The sequence below is a fragment of the Sceloporus undulatus genome, chromosome 5 (assembly GCF_019175285.1).
Source record: "Sceloporus undulatus isolate JIND9_A2432 ecotype Alabama chromosome 5, SceUnd_v1.1, whole genome shotgun sequence".
NCBI lineage: Eukaryota > Metazoa > Chordata > Lepidosauria > Squamata > Phrynosomatidae > Sceloporus > Sceloporus undulatus.
In genome coordinates, this window is record NC_056526.1 from 11,090,766 (window position 1) to 11,110,438 (window position 19,673).

At 42.6% G+C, this 19,673-nt stretch overlaps 2 protein-coding genes across 4 annotated transcripts in view; one reads left to right on the plus strand and one right to left on the minus strand.

Moving 5' to 3' along the window:
- The window catches only part of USP6NL (USP6 N-terminal like), a 681,049-nt gene that overhangs the window by 226,325 nt on the left and 435,051 nt on the right, over positions 1-19,673 (minus strand). The window lies entirely within an intron of this gene.
- Positions 1-19,673, plus strand: part of PROSER2 (proline and serine rich 2) — a 40,204-nt gene that overhangs the window by 5,270 nt on the left and 15,261 nt on the right. For 2 of the 3 annotated variants that reach the window (XM_042469879.1, XM_042469880.1), the window contains exon 2: positions 15,453-15,691. In XM_042469879.1, the coding sequence (XP_042325813.1) occupies positions 15,557-15,691 (135 nt within the window). In that variant the 5' untranslated portion in view covers positions 15,453-15,556. Of the gene's footprint in view, positions 1-14,123; positions 14,231-15,452; positions 15,692-19,673 lie in introns of all 3 variants that reach the window. The other variant, XM_042469881.1, reaches the window with a different exon arrangement.

The following is a 19,673-nucleotide window of genomic DNA, read 5'->3' on the forward strand; positions in this document are numbered from 1 at the left end:
GCTCAGAATTTGAATCCTAGCTCGGTCATGTCCTAGTTGAATGCTCAAACCACTACACCAAGTAGGGCTGCCACAAGTCAAAGTCAACTTGATGGCACTTAACCATGACAAAATAGAAATGTAATTACTCACATTGAAACAGTTTAGGCAAGATTTGAATTGGGGTCTGCACAAGCTCAGTAAGCAAGCATACACTATAAGTTCACAATTACCTAACTGCTCTGCATTCTGTTTACTTCTTGAGAAAACAATCTTGCTTGTAAATAGACAAATCAACAACCTGCGATATTCAGATATGTAAATGGACATTTGCTATTGAGCTGATAGGCTTATACATACTGTAAGTCAGACCTTTGGATGTTCCTTTTAAAAAGGAAATTAGTTACTTGTTGGTTTTCAAAAGAAGGTTGCGGCAGTTATTCACTATTAAACATACTCAGTATTAAAAGAGTGTTCAGTAGTGGAATAGAGTTGCTTAGAATTTAGAGAAGTTCTCATCTTTAGAAGTTTTTAAGCAGATAATGGGTGGCCATTTCTTGGGGTGCATGGATTCCTGCATGGCAGAGAGTTGGACTAGGTGGATCTTACATGCTGCATACACACTGCAGAAATAAAGCAGTTTGACACCACTTTAACCTTCATGGTTCCATACTATGGAATTCTGGGATTTGTAGATTGGTGGTGAAACAGAGCTTTCTGACAGGGAAGGCTAAATATCCCACAAAACTATAAACCCCCAGGATCCCATAGAACTGAGTCATGGCAGTTAAAGTAGTGTCAAACTGCTTTATTTCTACAGTGTGGCAGCAGCCACACAGTCCTTTCCAACTTTATGGTTCTAAAACAGTCATCTGTTGTGAGCACTTCTACATACTTTTTACAGAACACAGCATAGATTGATTGTTTGCTCACTCATCCAGCTGATTTAATATTTAACTCCGTAAGGCATCTGGATCCGTGTTTGGTACGTCAAAATCTTTTGCACAAAGGAAGCTTTTGGGGGAGTGAAATTTCCGGTAATCCGCTTGGCTGGAGAAAGTTATTCTTGCTCAGGTTCCTTGTATATCATTAAAAAAAATCATATCAGGGATGACAATTAGGGACACATCCATCTGTTAGCCCTGTTTCCCTTGCAGCCCAAGAACCTTTCTTGGAATTTTGGAGGCTGTTGCTTTGGGAGAAAGATGTTTAAGTCCTGGTGCACCAGCATGTTCAATACTGAGCCACGTACAAGTGATGGCACAGCTTGGGCAAGGGAAAGCTGTTGGCTTGGCAAACCCTAGAATGGGTGATGGTTGTCTTAGGGTCCACAACTGTGATGTAGCAAATGGCCTGGGACCTCAATATTTGGAAGTACACATGCCCAAGGGCGAAGGTCTGCAATAGAGGCCTTGTTCAGTATTCCACCAGTGGAGCAATTAATTTTGGAAGAATGTGGGGGAAAGTCTTCTCTGTTGTGGAACCTGATGGTGAAATATCATTCCCTTAGAGGCATGATTGTGTGCGTCATGTGCCTCCAAGTCATTTCTGACTTATGGTGACCCCAAGGCGAACCTATTACGGGGGTTTTCTTGGCAAGAGTTGTTCAGAGGAGGTTTGCCATTGCCTTCCCCTGAGCTGAGAGTGTGACTTGCCCAAGGTCACCCAGTGGGTTTCGTGGCTGAGCTGGGAATCAAATCCTGATCTCCAGAGTCATAGTCCGACACTCAAACCACAATGAGTGCCCAGTTAAACATAGTGTTTTAATTAAAGTTTTTGTTGGAAGCAAAGGGACCGGGAGGCTTGTATAAAGTGATGAGTGAGAGTTGTTGTTGTGTGCCTTCAAATCATTCCTGACTTCTGCTAACCCTAAGGTTGGGGCTCCCTTGGCAAGATTTGTTCAGAGGAGGTTTGCCATTGGCTTCCCCACGGCTGAGATCATGTGACTCGCCCAAGGTCACCCTGTGGGTTTCGTGGCTGAGCTGGGAATCGAACCCTGCTCTCCAGAATCATAGGCCAATACTCAAACCACTATGCCATGCAAGCTCTAGATTAGTGAGAGTGGGAAGTCTAAATACTACCTGCCCTTTGTTTTTCCCTTTCTGTATCCTTCTTTGAGAGCCATCATGGTGTAGTGGTTGGAGTGTTGGACTAGAGACTGGGAGAGCAGGGTTTATATCCCTGCCCAACCATGGAAATCCCCAAGGTGACCTTGGGCAAGTCACACACTCTCAGCCAAACATTCTAGCTCCTGAACACTCAACCTCAAGGGCAAACCCCCTCTGAACAAATTCTGCCAATAAATTTTGCTTTTTTCTTACCTGCAGAGATAGCTTCCACCTTCTCTGAAGCAATTAGTAAATCTTGTTTTTCCTTTTTCTGGGAAGGAGCATCCATGAGGCTTCAACCCAACAATAGATGCAAACTTATACCTCCATATGAGGGCCAGCTTTTAGGGTCCCTTGTATAGGTCAGTTTCTTTTGTCTGTCTCTATTCCCTTACGATGGATTTTATGTGACAGTAAACATCAGTTTTCCTTTTTCTTTTGACCTTAAAAGAGCATCCTCAGCAGCGTTGCCAATTTCCAGGGAATTCATTTTAGTTAATTTTTTTTTCTGGGGATTTTGACCGAATATTCCAGTAACTATTGGGGAATTCTGGGGATTTTAGATTTTGGTAAAACATTCCGGAGAATATCTTTGAGGCTTTTTGGCAACATTGATCCTGAGTGATTTCTCTAGTTCATGTTCTAAGTTCATATTGCATCAGCCCTGTTGCACTTTGCTTCATATAGATATCGAATATTCCTATGGTTTTGGGGGTCTGGATGGTTTTTATCCAAATCTGCACATGCATATTAATTTTCAGTTCTCTTCACTGATTTTAATTGTCTTGTTTTTATTTGGCAAGTTGTTTTAACATGCTTTTAGTCGGTTGAAATTATACTCTTTAAATTGGTCAATATGATTTTATTGTGCACTGAAGGTTGTATGATACAGAGTGTATGATACATACTCTAAATAAGAGCCAGTTTGGTGTACTGATCTGAGGATTGAAGAGTTTGAATCCCTGCTCAGCCCTGGAAGCCCACTGGGTTATCTGAACTCCTCAGATTCATGTGCGGCAGGTAAGTTTCAAGGGATTTGAACATGGGATATGGATATGAACTCCCAAGCTTGTCTACAGTATTAAAATACTCTTCAATCTATTTGAATAGAACGTGATCTCACCACATGCGATTTGGAGGAGCTCGGGCTCTTTTGGAGGAATTTGGGCCAGGGAACTCTACAAACTCCGCAGAATAAAGGGTTCACAAATTTTACAGGAGTATCTGCGAGGATGCACATTATGTGATCATTCGTCTGCTTTGCATGGATTCAGATGGCTGCACATTTTGGCAGAGGGAGGGCAAATAGATGCCAATTTGGGCAAGAAAGTGAAGACAATTAAATGTCAGCCAAAATAACCCCAGAAGAGGATTACTAAAAGTCAGCCATCTAATGAGAATAATAAATATATCAATTAATAGAAATATATATTTTATATATACTATATAAATATATTAATTAATAATTTGTAACTAACTAACTAAATATATTTATTAATTTGGGACTTGGAGGACAGATGAACCAACCTTGCCTTCTCCAAGCACAGACACTATACAAGAAACCGGGGAGGAGGTTTAGGATTAGTGCAAGTGACACAATGGGAAATATTGAACACACCAGCCTTTAGTATTAGGATGCTTCTGCTGGCTTCCCCAATGACAGGAGAGGGGCATCCTTGGCCTTCCAGGTAAAGTTTCTTCACTCAGAAGCCCCACCCAGCAGGGCCAAGACTAAAGGATTATTGGAGCTGCAGTCCAGAACATCTGGAGGGAGAAAAGTTCCCAACTCTTGCATTAGACCTTTAAATCAACTGGGGAGGGCATGGCGCAGGGAGAGAAACTACTTTCTGGAAGCACATTTTCTCTTCATTGCCAAATCCAACTGTGTTCTCTTGAAAATATTCCTGGCCTCCTCAGAATGTGCTCTGCTTCATTTTTCTTGAGCAACCCAGGTTTGTTTTGCTGAAAAATGTTTTCTTTGCCTTTGCCTTATCTCTTTGCTCTGCTCTTTCCATCACAGTCTTTTTAAACATTTGTACACTGCCTTTATCAGTGACTCTATGCCATTTGTATGGCATTGGGCATTTGGGAGGGCCATGGGTTGTCTGTCTTTGTTCTAAAGTCTAACGCAGAACCCATCTAACCCATCATCCCCAGTGTTTCCAGTTTGGCAAAGGCTGGTCTAGGAGTGCATATCTGGTAGCAGTATGCCGAATTTTTGTAGAAACCTCTATCTAATCCCATTAATGTTTGCTCCCACTTCATTCAGTGGGGGTTACTCCTAGGTAAATGTGTTCATAAATGTGAATATGAACATGGGATATCGATATAGGTCTGTATGTGAATAGTCATAGTTGCCTTCCACTTCCTCTTTCCCAATGGATAATAGTAATAATAATAATAATAATAATAATAATAATAATAATAATAATAATATCCCATTTCCCCCAAAATTGGGACACAAAGCAGCTTACAAATAAAAAAAATACAATTAAAAACACACAAAAGTGGGCATTAAACTAGAATTAACCTGTCTCTCAAGAACTGCTTTTGTGGTGGTGATTTTAATGACCAGGATGAAAGGATGCAGAAGATGCTATGTCGATTCAAGACAGACTTTGCTAAGCAGACCTAGAGAAATCCCAAGTACCAGCCTGCTCTCTTTTTTGTTTTGCTTTGTTTTTCTTTTAAAAAAATATTTAAATTAAGACCAGGATTTAGGAATGTGCCAAGTAGGATTATTGCATGAGATCAGAAATCACTTCTGCAGACTGGTTTGCTGGGTGTAGATTTCCTGAAGCTTGCTGCCTGAAGGAGGATTCTGTGTAGCTTAAATCCTTGCTATCTTGCCAGCATCATCCTCATCAGGGAAAATGATTATGATCTTCTGTTCCTCCCCCTATTCTTTTTCTTTGAAAGTCTTGTTTGCCTTCAAGTCATTTTAACAGAATTCTATTTTTAGTAATTGCTGTGTTTTGCAAACATGGTATTAACAGAGACAGACACCTAAGAAAGTTAGATCAGATTGTTTGGCTAACTTCCCCACTTCAAGAGTGACTTAGTATCAAGTGTGACTGGACCAACTCACATTTCCGAGGTTCTCCCTGTGGTTTAAGAATTATTATTTTATTATTTTATTTATTTATACCCCTCCTTCCTCCCGGTACAGGGACTCAAGGCAGCTAAAAAGTACTGGTGCTGAACTCAGGCTGCTGCCACATTGCAGAATTAATACATTTTCACACAGCTTTAACTGTCATGGCTCCATCCTATGGAATCCTGGAATTTGTAGTTTGTTGTGGCGCCAGAGCTCTCTGACAGGTCTATGTTCCATTGGGTTCTAGCATGCAGTTTCTTCTGTTCCACAGATTGTGTTTATCTTAATCTGTGGGTTCAATGTCAGAGGATGGCAATGGCAAATCCCCTCTAAAGAAACTTGCCAAGAAAACCCTGTGATAGGGTCACCATAAGTCAGAAATCACTTGAAGGCACACAACTACTGTACAACAAACCACAAGCAGAGCTTCACTGACTGAGTCAAAACGCCGTATACTCATTAGGAGTAACTAGCAATAGGATCTTTTTGGTGTTGGCCCCATGGTGCCTAGGCAGAGAAGAGTTACCTTCTCTGTGGGGGTTTAACTCTCTTATGCTGGTAGGACTGAAGCCAGTTGCAGATGAATGCAGAGTCCAAGTAACTGAAGCCACCTTTTTTCTTCTCTTTCTCCCTGTCCTCTTGTGTATCTGTCCGGGTCTTGAAGCCTTGCTCTTGAGTCTGAACTAATTTGTGGAGGGTTTTCAAAATAGCCTGAGAACCTCCCCATCTAAAGCCTTTCATATTATGTGTCTTTCAGGGAACTGCAAGAAAACTCATTTTAAAAAAATGTATACCAAGGCTTTGGAGACTGATGAAATGTGGTAGCTTTTATATATAAATCCCCTGCTTTGTAATGTTTCTTGATGCAGGAGTGTCTGCTAGTCATTTTTAAGAAGCGATTTTTAAGAGCCAGCATGGTATAGTTGTTTGAGTGTTGGACTAGGACACTGGGAAACCAGGGTTGGATCATAGAATCATAGAGTTGGAAGAGACCACAAGGGCCATCCAGGTTGCCATAAATCCAGTCTAACCCCCTGCCATGCAGAAAATATAAATCAAAGCATCTTGGACAGATGGCCATCCAGCCTCACATTCTCTCAGCCTCAGGGGAAGAAGGCAAAGGCAAATCTCTTCTGAACAAACCATGTCAAGAAAACCCCATGATAGGTTTGCCTTGTGTGTGTGTTGGTGTGTGTGTTGTGTACCTTCATGTTTGACTTGTGGTGACCCTAAGGTGACCCTATCATGGGGTTTTCTTGGCAAGGTTTGTTCAGAAAAGTTTTGCCATTACCTTTCCCTGAGCCTGACAGTATGTGATTTGCCCGAGGTCACCCAGTGGGTTTCATGGCCAAGCTGGGAAGCGAACCTTCGTCTCCAGAGTCATAGTCCAGCACTCAAACAACTCTGCCACACTGGCTCCTAGGGTTGTCATAAGTTGGAAACAACTTGAAGGCATACAACAACAACAACAACAAGTCACACGAGAGACCAGTTTTTTCCTTTCTTTTTCTCTTTTAAAGATGCGATGTACAGTTTACCCCTTCCCAAGGGAGGGAATGAAACATTTGAATGTGAAACACAGAATTATGTGCTGAGTAGGCACACCAGTGTCCATTCAAAAATACTGGTGCTTGCGAAAGCGAAATAATTTTAAACTAAAGGCCGCTTGGATATTCATGGCAAAACAATTCCCCAGATACTAATTGCAATTTTACTTGAAAGGAACCTCCTAGATATGTTGGACTACAACTCCCATTACCCCTAGCAAGCAGAGCCTTTGGGCCTGCTGGGTAGGTGGATGAAGAAAGGTAGAGTGAAGTACATCTGGAAGTTGTGAGACAGTTTGGAGAAGACGTCTTTAATTCTGCCATTTAGAAGAGAATATATTTGTGCAAAGTTAGGGCCTATTATTATTATTATTACATGTTGAGTGTCCCTTATTTGAAATGCTTGGGACCAGAAGCATTTTGGATTTTGGATTTTTATTTATTTATTTATGGATTGTGGAATATTTGCATATACATAATGCGTTGTTTTGCAGATGGGACCCAAATCTAAACATGAAATTCATTTATGTTTCATATACACTTTATACACATAGCCTGAAGGTAGTTTAAAATTATTTTTAACCATGTTATACATGAAACAAGTTTTGTGTACACTGAACTATCATAAAGCATATATGCCTTACATACATAGCCTAAAGGGAGTTTTAGACCATATTTTAATTTTATGCATGAAAGAAAATTTGTGTACATTGAACCATCAGGATGCAAAGGTATCACTATCTGAGCCACTCATGTGGACACAATTTTGGATTTTGGAGCATTTTGGAGTTTTGGATAAGGGATACTGAACCTATATTATTATGTTATTCATTTATATCCTGTACTGTATTTCTTCCAACATTGGGAGTCAAGACAGTTAACAACATATCTAAAACAATACAAATTACAACAAATTACAAATTGCTGTTAAGTTATGTGAAGTTAGAGATGGGAACCTGAGGACTTGCTATCATACTCTCAAAAGGAATAAAGAGGTAGCACACAGTTGTCTTGAGGTCAGGCCAGTTTCTGTTGGCTTCTTGGTAGTGTTAAGCTGCATTAAAACCAATGACTTCCTAGAATACCCTGTCTCCAAATTCTATAAAAAGTATTTGGCCCAGCCCTATTTCCTCTGCAAAGGTTGAATTAGGGTAGCAAATAGTAAACCGCATGCTGGAAAGTACAATGGACAATGGTATGTTTGGATAGCTGTAATTCACTCTCTGTGGGGCTTCCCTTGAAGAGGGCTTGGAGATTTCAGTTGGCCAGGTTATTAATATAACAAAACAGTGGGTGGCTTTGGGCAAGTCACACCTTCTCAGCCGCAGAGGATGGCACTGACAAAACCCTTCTGAAGAAATTTGCCAAGAAAACCCTATGATAGTTTCGCTTTAGGATTGCCATAAGTCAAAAATGACTTGGAGGCACACCACAACAAAGTTACAGGGGCCACATAAGTCCTTGTTACAAGACTTCCCCTGGCTGCCAGTATGTTTCTGAACACGATGCAGAGGGCTGGTTATAAAAGTTCTGTATGGCCCAGGTCCAAACTACCTGCATCTTCCCATATGAAACCATTCAAGTTCTAAGATCTTCAAGGGAGGTGTGGATACCGTGGACTGCCAAAAAAACAGATGAATGGGTCTGACAACAAATCAGGCCTGAAGACTCACGAGAAACCTTTGGACTTACCACAGCACTGGAAAAGATGATAAAGCTTGATAAAGTGGGCGGCAGTAGGAAAATAGGGAGACTGTAATACAAGTGTGAGAGACAGTGTGGTGTAGTGGTTTAAGTGTTGGACTATGACTCTGAAGGCCAGGGTTTGATTCCCTGCTTGGCCATGAAACCCACTGGGTGATCTTGGGCAAGTCGCATGCTCAGGAGAAAGCAATGGCAAACCCCCTTAAAGGAACTTGCCAAGAAAAAAAATGATAAGTTCACCTTAGGGTTGCCATAAATTAGAAGTGACTTGTACACAACAGCAACAACAACAACAACAACAAAGCTGGTGAGGGAGGCTTAACTTGTTGTGTGCCTTCATGTTATTTCCAGTTTATGGCAACCCTAAGGCAAACCTATCGCGGAGTTTTCTGGGGCTGAGGGTGTGTGACTTGCACAAGATCACCCAGTGGGTTTCCATTGCCGAAGGGAATCAAATCCTATTCTCCCAAGTCATAGTCCAACATTCAAACTACTACAGCAGGGGTAGGCAACCCTTTTGAGCCGGGGGCCGGGTTGCTGTCCCTCAGACAACTGGGGGGCCGAAGCCAAAAAATAAATAATTAAATAATAATAATAATAATAATAATAATAATAATAATAATAGATTTATTTCTAGCCCACCCAATTATGAAGAATCCGGGTGGGTTACAACAATAAAATACAACAAATTACAATAGAGTTAAAAATATCAAACCCTAGACCTACCACCACCCCCCATTCCCAGTACTAAAACAGAATTAAACAGTAATAATATTAAAACATTAAAAACATTGAACAACCAAAAAATAGGCAGAAACATTGGCGGGGGAAATAGACAAATGAGGGGACAAATATCTCTATATCTGGGGAGGGTAACTAGGTTGGAAAGGCCTGCCGGAAGAGATCTGTCTTGAGTGCTTTCTTAAAAGCTACCAGAGTGGAAATGTGACAGATCTCCTCCGGCAGGTCGTTCCATAGTTTAGGAGCAGTAATAGAAAAGGCCCCCTTGGAAACTGATGTTAGCCTAGATTTTTTTGGCTGTAGTAGATTTCTTCCAGAGGACTTTAGTGTGCGGGACGGACAATAGGGAAGAAGGCGTTCCCTCAAGTACTCTGGGCCCACCAACACCAACACCTTGTACTTTGCCCAGAAACTAATAGGCAGCCAGTGCAGGGACTTCAAGACCGGTGTTATACGGTCATTCCTAGAAGAAAAAATAATTTTTTAAAATTAAATAAATAAATAACCCGGGACAAATGTAGGACAAAATTTTCAAATGGAGGGCACTTTTTAAATAAAAAATAAAGGACACGTGAAAAAATTTGCTGTTTTTTTTTTAAAAAAATGTTAAGATAAATGCATGTTTCTGAGGCTTCTATAGACAATTGCCCCACCATGCCCCTCACGCGAGACGCCAAAGACCCCGGCGGCAATCGGCAGCAGGACCAGGCTGGGGCTGGTCCCAAGGCCTCGCCAGGCCGCAGGTTGCCTACCCCTGTACTACAGCATGCTTGCTCTCTCTCTCTCTCTCTCTCTCTCTCTTCTTTTCAACTTTGGGATGGGCTAGAGCAGAATCCCATGCTTTCCCCGCTCAAGCTTTATTGCATCATTTACTGCAGATATGCTGCAGCAACCCTGTATTAAAAGTCTGTGTTTCTCCAGCCCTCCTTTGTTATCCTCACAAAGCCAGTGCTGCTAAAAACACTTTCAGCGAGACAGAAGATGAGAAAAAAGCAAGAGCTGGGCAGTTGTAAAAAGGCTTTGTAAAAAGACTTTCCTTCATCAGAGGCTTTGTTAACTGCGGTATGCATGTAAAACATTAAATCAACACATTAAAATGCCACATTAGAAATAATCGTGCTCATGTGCCAAAGATTTGCACTTTATGAAGAACCTCTACATTCCTCACAGTTGGATTCCAGCTCTTGATCTTCTGAAAGAATGCTCCCTGGTTAGAGAAAGCTGACTTCCAGTCTCCACTGGAGTTTATTTTTTAGGTGGAGCAGTAACTGAATGCACTTAAAAAAAAAATCTCCATGCAATTGCTGCCAGTGCTGTTCGTAAGCCCTATATCTGAACTATGGTGCAATGAGGCCTCTGGCAGCTGCCTTATTTGCTTTGTGGCTGAATAAACTACTTTTGCGAGGTTAAAGCACCCCTTGGGAACATTAGGGCACCAGCACCAGCAGAGCTTAGAAAAGGAACATTTGGGGACTGTAGTTCCCAACTCCCCCAGCCATTCTGGCAGTGCATGGTTCTGGGAATTGTAGTCCCGAAAAGTACAGTACTGTTTCCCAGCTTTGGAGAAACATACCATCAACTGAACGAAAGGACTGGTGATTGGGGGTTGCCAGAGTGAAAACTGGAAAAGGCTCCTGTGCTTTTAATGACAGTGTAGAAAAGGGATTTTCAGCAGGTCTTGCTTCTTACAAGGTTGTGTGATAAGCAACACTTCCTGAAATCTTCTTTTACATAACCATTAAGGGAACAGGTGTCCTCTCCAGTTTTCAATTTGGCAACCATTTTGTGATCATATTATGCTGTAGTTGTATAAAACTTTCCACACATTAATAAAAACATCCAAATAGTGTAAAACTTTTAACTCATTTAATCGATCATTGCTGTTTACCTTTAATTTTAAACATACGGTATCTATTAAAATGCTTTCTATACAGTTGTCATTGTTATTAGGTATAGTATGATTTATCTTAGTCCCTTTTGCATTTGCAATACCCAATACTTTATTTATTTTAAAAGTTCCCCCTGTGCCTCAAGATCATCAGAGGCAACCCTTCTTTTAGCAGAACCAGTCAATATGTATTACATATATCCAAGATGAGGAAAGTATAGTGTACAAGTTGCATGCATCAATAGTTATTTTTGTGGGGCCCCAGCAACACTCCCTCCCACACACAATTTTTTTTTGGGGGGGATGCCCCCCCAAAATTCACTAGCAGCTATGGGAGGCAATTTGCAGTGTTTGAAATAAGGGTCTCTTCTGGGGAAGCAACTATGGCATATTTGCCTCCAAGCTCCATTTTGGTACCAAAATAACAATGGGGTGAGTTTTGTTTTGGGACATAGTGGCTGGCAGAATGGCAAGGGCCTTTCCAATCTCTGAAGTAGTCCACCCCACAAAGGATACATTGTTGTGATGTGGCTTCCCAACTTTGGAACTTCCTTCTTGAGAAAGTTTGGCAGAGAGTGGCAATGGTTACATTCTGTTACCAAGTTGAACCATTTTTAGTGCTCAGGAATTTTATCTGACTACCTTGCTTCTTGAATGGGAAATGTGTAGTTTTTACCTGCATTATGGTTAATTGTTTTGGTGGTGGTGTTTTTTAAACTACTACCATTAACTACTTTATTATTGTGCACAGACTACCTTGGAATCCATTACTGAGGAAAAGCCAGCTAGGTACCGAAGCGTGCGGTGGCTTTGCAACTCCAGGAGTTTCTGGATGAGATGGATTATCCAGATCCATTTCAATTTTTCTAGTATGATCTAGAAGACCATACTAAATTGTGACAACCAAATAAAGACAATACATTACAAAATGAGAATATATTACACAACACATATAATTATAGTCAGCCCTCCACATTTGTGGCTTTGAATTTTGCGGATTTGATTATTCATGGATTTGATGGATTCCCTAGGAATCTCTAGGTCCTCCAGCTTAACTTTGTGGTCGATATCAACCAGAAGTTGCACTGGAGGACCCAGAGTTCTTAGGGAAAAAACACTTCTCTAGGCATTTGTAGGTCTTCCAGTGTAACTCTGTGGTCATTGATAAAGATGTTGAATAGCACTGAGCCCAGGACAGATCCATGTGGCACCCCACTGGCCACTTCTCTCTAGGATGAAGAGGAACCATTGCTGAGCACCTTTTGGGTTCGGCCGGTCAACCAATTGCAAATCCACTTAATAGTTGCACTGCCTAGGTTTAGACCATATTTTACTAGTTTATATTAAATACAATATAAACATATCCATCTAATCTTGATTTTTTAGAAAGACTTTCTCCCATTTGAACAGGCCCCATACTAAGCGCTGTAGGCTATATTTCAGAAGGAACTGGCCAAACCACCTCTGAGGATTCCTGACCTCAGAAATCCTTATGAAAAATTTATGGGGTTGCCATTCCCATGAAGGCACACACACAAATTTTAAAACACATTCAGATGTGAAAACATGGTTTATCTCAGTTTGCCATAAATTTTAGATGCATTCCAGTTGTTCAGAACCAGTCTGTGAGCTATTGAAGGTGGCTTTTAAATGCAAAGCAATTTTGTGTGTTGTGTGCCTTCAAAACGCCTGTCAACTTATGGCGACCCCATGAATTTAATAGGGTATTCTTAAGCAAGGAATGCTAGCCTCAGAGGTGCCAGTTCCTTTCTCTGAAATATTTGATGGTCTTCCATCCAAATACTAACCAGGGCTGACCTGCTTAGCTTCCAAGGCTCCGCTGCCTTTAGGGGCCCTAAAAGGCTTTTGCTGTCTTTATAAAAACATTGTTTTCATTAAGCTTCACTTAACCACTTTCTGTTCTGTTTGGGGTGTTTTCATTTCAAATCCATCATCGTTCTTGGATCATTTTATAATATGCTGGGGAATAGTTGCTTGGTTCTGCAAAGCTTTTAATCTTAGTTAGACTCAATTTTTTGTCTTCCAGGAAGCTAAGAGTAATTTAAGAAGTCGTGGGAGATCTCAGGTTGGCCAGATTCAAATGTCATTTCAAAAGTGGAAATAAAAACTTGATTTGGCTTCTTTTATATCATTTTCCTCACACCAATCCTTTCATTTCCAGAAATTGTTAGCCTGTTAGAGGCATAATTATTAACCGTTAGAAAAACTAATATGAACTGTTTTGAGCCTAGGGAGAAAAGAAGTGTATTAAATTAATAAAAGCAGGAATAGTCATGGGCAATACCAGCCTCATTACCTCTTTCTTGTTTAATTATATCTTACTTATAGCTCACCTTTCTTCTGATTTGGAACCCTGTGCAGCTTATTAAAACACAATATTGCTACTATCCTCTACCCCTTTCCTCAATAGTTCTTGTTTGCAATTCATTGTTCTTTTGCTCTTCATAGTAAGCTGCTTTGTTTTGCTGTGTGTGAAAATAAGCGCAGTACAGATTTCTTAAATGAATAAGAATTTAGAAGCTACTAATGATTCATTTTTGAGACGTGGCACTTCTAAAAAAAGTATCACGTGCATAATAATCTTCACAGTGCAACTTTAAAAATCAACAATTAGTGGGCCTTACAGCGTGGCCTCTCTTCCTCATTCTGGTGCTTTCAAGGTACTTTGGACTTTGACTTCCATTATCCCCAGCCAGCATACTATTGACATAATGGGAACTGTAGTCCACCATATCAGCTGCGGGAAGGTTGCGCTAGAAGGATCTATTCACAGACATGCAACTGAACAAAACTGCTAGCCACCAGGAAAGAGCCATGCAAGAGGAACATGTAAAACCTGTTGCTTCACCTGATGCTCTCTTAGTGTGCAATGATGCGGCCTTGATATTCTGCTGGAAATTGAACAGTGGGCTGCTCTGACAATCAGCCTCTTTTCTGCCTGTGTATACAGAAGCCTCTAATACCTTCCATTAGAGCCATGTGGCTACCCACTGCTTAAGCCCTGTTGTGAATAATGTTAATTTTGAATGTGATTGAAGGTCAAGAGGAGAGTTTCCTGCCAGCCTGCTGTTCCATCACAGAGGGATGCTTTTTAATATGAACCAGAGCTGGTTACCTAGGCAATTTCTGCTGGCATCCCATCGAGGTAAATACGTCACTGGAGAGGTTTTTTTTCTCTTGTGAGCCTTCTCTTGTGGTTGTTGCGGTTGTTGTTGTGTGCCCTACAGATAGTTGGGGGGCCTACAGTGCCTATCAACCCCAGACAGCATCACCAGTGGTTAGAGATAATGGAAGTTGCAGTCCACAAGCATCTGGATGACCACAGATTGCCCAACCCTGGCATAGGCCAACATAGAACCATCCACCAATTGTTGTAGAATGTAATGTGGCTCATGGAATATTTGAATAATGTGGAATTTGGGAGAGATGACATGGAAATTGAGTTTTTGTTGCATACCTTCAAGTCATTTCCAACCCAAACCTATTTATACTTTTATTTTATTATATTTATATCCTGCCTTTCTCCCAGTATAGGGACCTATCATGGGTTTTTCCTGGCAAGAATTGTTCAGAAGAGGTTTGTCTTTGCGTTCCTCCAAGGCTGAAAGAGTGTGACCTCCCAAGGTCACCCAATTAGTCTTGAAAGCTGAGCAGGGATTTAAACCCTGGTCACCAGAGCCATAGTCCCTCACTCAAGCCACTGCGCTATGCTGGCTCTGTGTCTTCCCTTCTGGTGGATTTTAAGAACAAACACCTGTTTGTGGCTAGTGAGCACAGAGATGGTGGGAAACTGCAATGGGTCTGGGGAAAACATTTTGCCCCTAGGATTCTCTGGAGGCTGCATGAATCACACACACACACACACACACACACAAGCTGCCCCCCCCCCCAAAAAAAATGCCAGAACTTGCCAGAAGTCAACATTGCTTTGGGGGGGAAAGAGTACTTTTTATGCCTGTAACATTTTAAAAATATGAATCGCAATTTCTGGAAAGATAGTTCACCCCATTTTTGGCAAGAAAAAGGGCTTTCCAGGAAGGCAGTCAGGAGGAGTCAAGGGCCACAGAAAAAGCCTGAAAGGTGACATATAACCTCTAGCCATAATTTTTCCACTCCTGCATTAGGTCAATATGGATGACTGGTTTGGTTTGTGAGCAGAGAAGGAATGGGAGCCAGCATTAAGGAAAGTATAACCAATTAGCCAGGCACTTTCGTGGTGGAGTCACAGAGTAACTCACTGAAATTATTTGTAATTTCATTTTATTACGGTGAACATTGGAAGTTCTGTTTTCAAACCATTCAGTGATGTCTCTCTCCTCTCTTCTCCTTTCCTCTTCTCTCCCCCATCCCTGCCCTGTTTTGTACAGAAATGCCTGAGACATTTACCATGTGAGCTGTTGGAAGTGTTCCACGCCATCCGACAAAGGTCTCTCCTTTAAACAGAAGTGCTTTCTCTATCCGGAAGGTTGGGATGCCGAGAAATATGATGTCGGACTTCTCAGGAATGGTGTGTGAAATTCCACCTGAGATTCAGTTTGGTAGCTTTGAAAAAAACCATCACCTGGAGAGTGGAAAGAGTCGTCCAAGGCGAAGAGGTTCGACTTTGGTAAGTGTCTTTGAATTCAAACTTCTTTCAGCGTTATTTCATCTGTTTTTTGTTGTTGTTGTTAGCTGGTGACCCTGTAGATGGGACATCTCCAAACCCCGCGATCCTCCACAACCTTGTTTAGGTCTTGTAGATTCAGACCCATAACATCCCTAATTGAATCGGTCCATCTGGTGCAGGGGTAGGCAACCTTTTTGAGCCGGGGGCCAGGTTGCTGTCCCTCAGACAACTGGGGGGGCCGAAGCCAGGGGGGTGGAGCTTCCACCCTCCAGGGGTGGAGCCGCACATGGGGGTGGAGCTTCCACCCTCTGGGGCGGAGCCGCATGCCAGGGCGGAGCTTCCACTATCCGGGGGCGGAGCCACATGTCAGGGGCGGAGTTTCCACCCTCCGGGGCGGAGCCACATAATAATAATAATAATAATAATAATAATAATAATAATAATATTTGCAAGAAGCTACTAGGCAATGCCATAACACAGGAAAAATGCATGCACACTGTCTCAACCCAGAAAAGAGCAAGCAAGTCCATTTTGCAAAGAATAAACCAAATATTTGCAAGAATGGAAGCGACTAGACAAGGCCACAAAACAGCAAAAAACGCATGCCACTGTCTCAACCCAGAAAAGAGCAAGCAAGTCCATGTGGGGGGATTTTGCAAAGAGAATACCAAAGGATAACAACAATAATAATAGCAATATTTGTAAGAATGGAAGCGACTAGGCAAGGCCACAAAATAGCAAAAAACGCATGCCACTGTCTCAAACCACTTTCTTTCTCTCCCTTCCTCCCTCCCTCTCACTCCCACCCTCTCTCTCTCTCTCTCTTCTCCCCTCCCTCCCTCTCTCTCCCTCCCACCCTTTCTCTCCCTTTCTCCTCCGCCTCCCCTCCCTCCCTCCCTCCGCCCCTCCATTTATAGGAGGGAGGAGGGAGGGAGGGCAGAGCCAGGAGGGAGGTGGGCGGCGCCCATTGGAAGGCCCGCTGCGGCTCCTGGAGCCCCATTTCTGGGCTCTGGCTGCCACATCGGGCCTCCCAGAGGCCTGGTGCGGCTCCTGGAGCCCTGTTTCAGGGCTCTGGAGGCCACAGCAGGCCTCCTAATGGGCGCCACCATTTTGAAGGGCAAAATGGCGGCCGGAGCGGCTGAAATCGGCGGCGATTTCGGCGGCAGGAGGGACCGGGGGCCGGCGGAAAGGTGCCCGCGGGCCGCATCCGGCCCACAGGCCGGAGGTTGCCGACCCCTGATCTGGTGTATGGTTTTCCTCCCTTTCTGCTACCTTCTACTTTTCCTAGCATTATTGTCTTTTCCAGTGATTCATGCCTTCTCATGATGTGATCAAAGTACAACAGACTCAATTTAATCATCTTGGCTTCCAGGGAAAATTCAGACTTGATCTGTTCATGGACCCATTTGTTTGTCTTTTTGCCTGTCCATGGTATTCTCAGCACTCTTCTCCAGCACTACTTCTCAAATGAGTTGATTTTCTTTTTATCTACCATTTTCACTGTCCAGCTCACATATTTGTTTGTTTGTTTGTTTTGAGTATTTATACACATGGTGATGGGGAATACAATGGCTTGGATAACTATAGTGCTCAGTTGAATATCTTTATTATTTAGGATCTTGTCTAGTTCTCTCATCACTGCCCTTCCCATTCCAAGACTTCTTATTTCTTAACTGCAGTCTCCTTTCTGAACAATGTTTGATCCAAGGTAAAGCTACATTATTGTATGACCTGGTGGCACGGGGTTAAATGCCAGTACTGCAGCCACTCGCTCACAAGCCACAAGGTTGTGAGTTCAGTCCCAGCCAGGGGCTCAGGGTCGACTCAGGCTTACATCCTTCTGAGGTCTCTGAAATGAGTACCCAGCTTGATGGGGGCAATTAATTTACAGTTGTAAACCGCTTAGAGACTACTCAGTGTGGTATGAAGCAATACATAAATGAAACTGCTATTGCTATTGTTGGATTTCTTGGCAGCCATGAGACACATCCTGGACTCCTTGTATGCAACTTGCATGGCTGACTGGCTACCTTTGAGGCCCTTTCTTATCCCTGTTACTTCCCCCCCAAGTGTGTCTGGCCCAAGTACACTTTATGAAGAGATGTGCAATTCTTGATGTGGGGCTGGGATCATTTTGTTTGGAGTTGGGTTATGGGATTGTGTTATTACTCAGTTGCTGAGGCAAGGAAGGGGCTTCATAGATTAACAACACAGTGATGAGTATATGCAAACCAGTGTGCTAATGTAGCTGACTATCTACATCATGTATGTTGCAATGTACCAAACTGCCCTGTGTCTCACTGGACAGCATGATAGCATATTTTGATTAGCAGTAGCAATGGTGCAATCTGCTCCCACACACACCACCTTTTATGGTCTCTCTGAGTCGCGTTATAGACGGGCCTAAGCGTCGTCGTCGTCGTGCCGTGAATACGTGCGAGGGGCGGTGCTTCCGGATGCGCCTTGCCCCTCGCACGTATTCTGTACGTCAAGATGGCAGCGCCCTATACAGATGGGCGCGGCCATCTTGACGTAACGGACGCTGTGCGTCCGGACGTCCAAACCCGGAAGAGATGTCGCGAGTGCGCGCTTTGGCACTTGCGACGTCTCTTCTGGGTTGCCGGAAGGAGCGTGATTTTCACGCTCCTTTTTTACAGCGCGGGCGAGTCGCGCGGTTTGGCTACAGCGGCTTCCCCATGCTGCAACCGGCAGCGGCCCAAGACCGCCCCTTTTGGGCGGTCTGTAACGGGCCAAAGTTTAGTTGTCATTGTCACAGTAGTTTGTGGGTAGTTGTTTTTCTCAGCAGTTATACATTGCTGTGAAGTCTTCCTACAGTAATGCAAAGTATTTTGCTATGGCTTGGTCTTGAATAGGCAATTAAGACACAGTAGCTTTACAAAAGATCTGCTTCTAGTGGATATGTCAATAGCTAGAATGTTGATATGTTTGAATCTCCTTGGGGGCATGGCTTTGAGACACTATTGTGAAGGGTGTTGCATTTAAAAATTTCAGCATGTAACACTATCCCTCTGGTGGTGCAAGCTGCTGTTGTGATACTTGTGATTGGAAGGAAATTTGAATCCCATTATTTTGGGAGTTCCAAGTTTTCTTCTAGAGAGCCAGCCTGATGTAGTGGTTTGAGTGTTGGACTAGGACTGGGAGATCAGGATTGAAATCTCCGCTCAACCATGGAAACCCAGTTGGTGACCTTGGGGAAGTCGTGCTCTCTCAGCCTCATGAGAAGGCAAAACCAATTCCCTTTTGAACAAATCTTGTCATGAAAAACCTGCCTTAGCATCTCCGTAAGTCAGAAACGACTTGAAGGCAAACAACAAGTATTCATCTAGGCCAGAGGATCTTGGAAATCGTCACTTTTTAAAAAGCACTTTCTGCTCTCCTCTTGGAAAGCCCCACTTGACTCTGGAGACTGTAGCTTGACCAGTTTAACCATGTAAAAACAGCTTCAGTGCACTTGGTCCATTTTCTAGAGATTTTTGGAGTTTCAAAATTCACTAGAAGGAAAAAATGTGCATTTTTGGATCACTCCATTGATGTGTTTGGGGAAAGTAATTAGCTGAGTCTACTGCTCAAGGATACAGACATATGGCAAAAGACACCCTTCATATCCAGTTGTGTGTGTTGGGGACTGGTCACATTATGAGGACCTGATTCTCAAAGGCCCCCCACCCCAGACTGGGATAACATTTGGAATCACTTGAAATGCTAAGGTAATACAAAATAACTTGAAACAGTTCTTGGAGGGTTGCATATGGAGAGAATGGGTTGGAGCATAGCAACCGTAAGAATTCAGGAATCTTCTGCCCAAGCAAAGGATGGGCAACTGTGTTCCTACAGATGGATGGTTTTTGTTGTTGTTTTTTTGTTTTGGATTACAATGTCTATCAACCCCAGCCAACATAGCCATTGGTGAGAGATGATGGGAGTTGGAGTCTACAAGCAGCTGGAAGACCATAGATTGCTG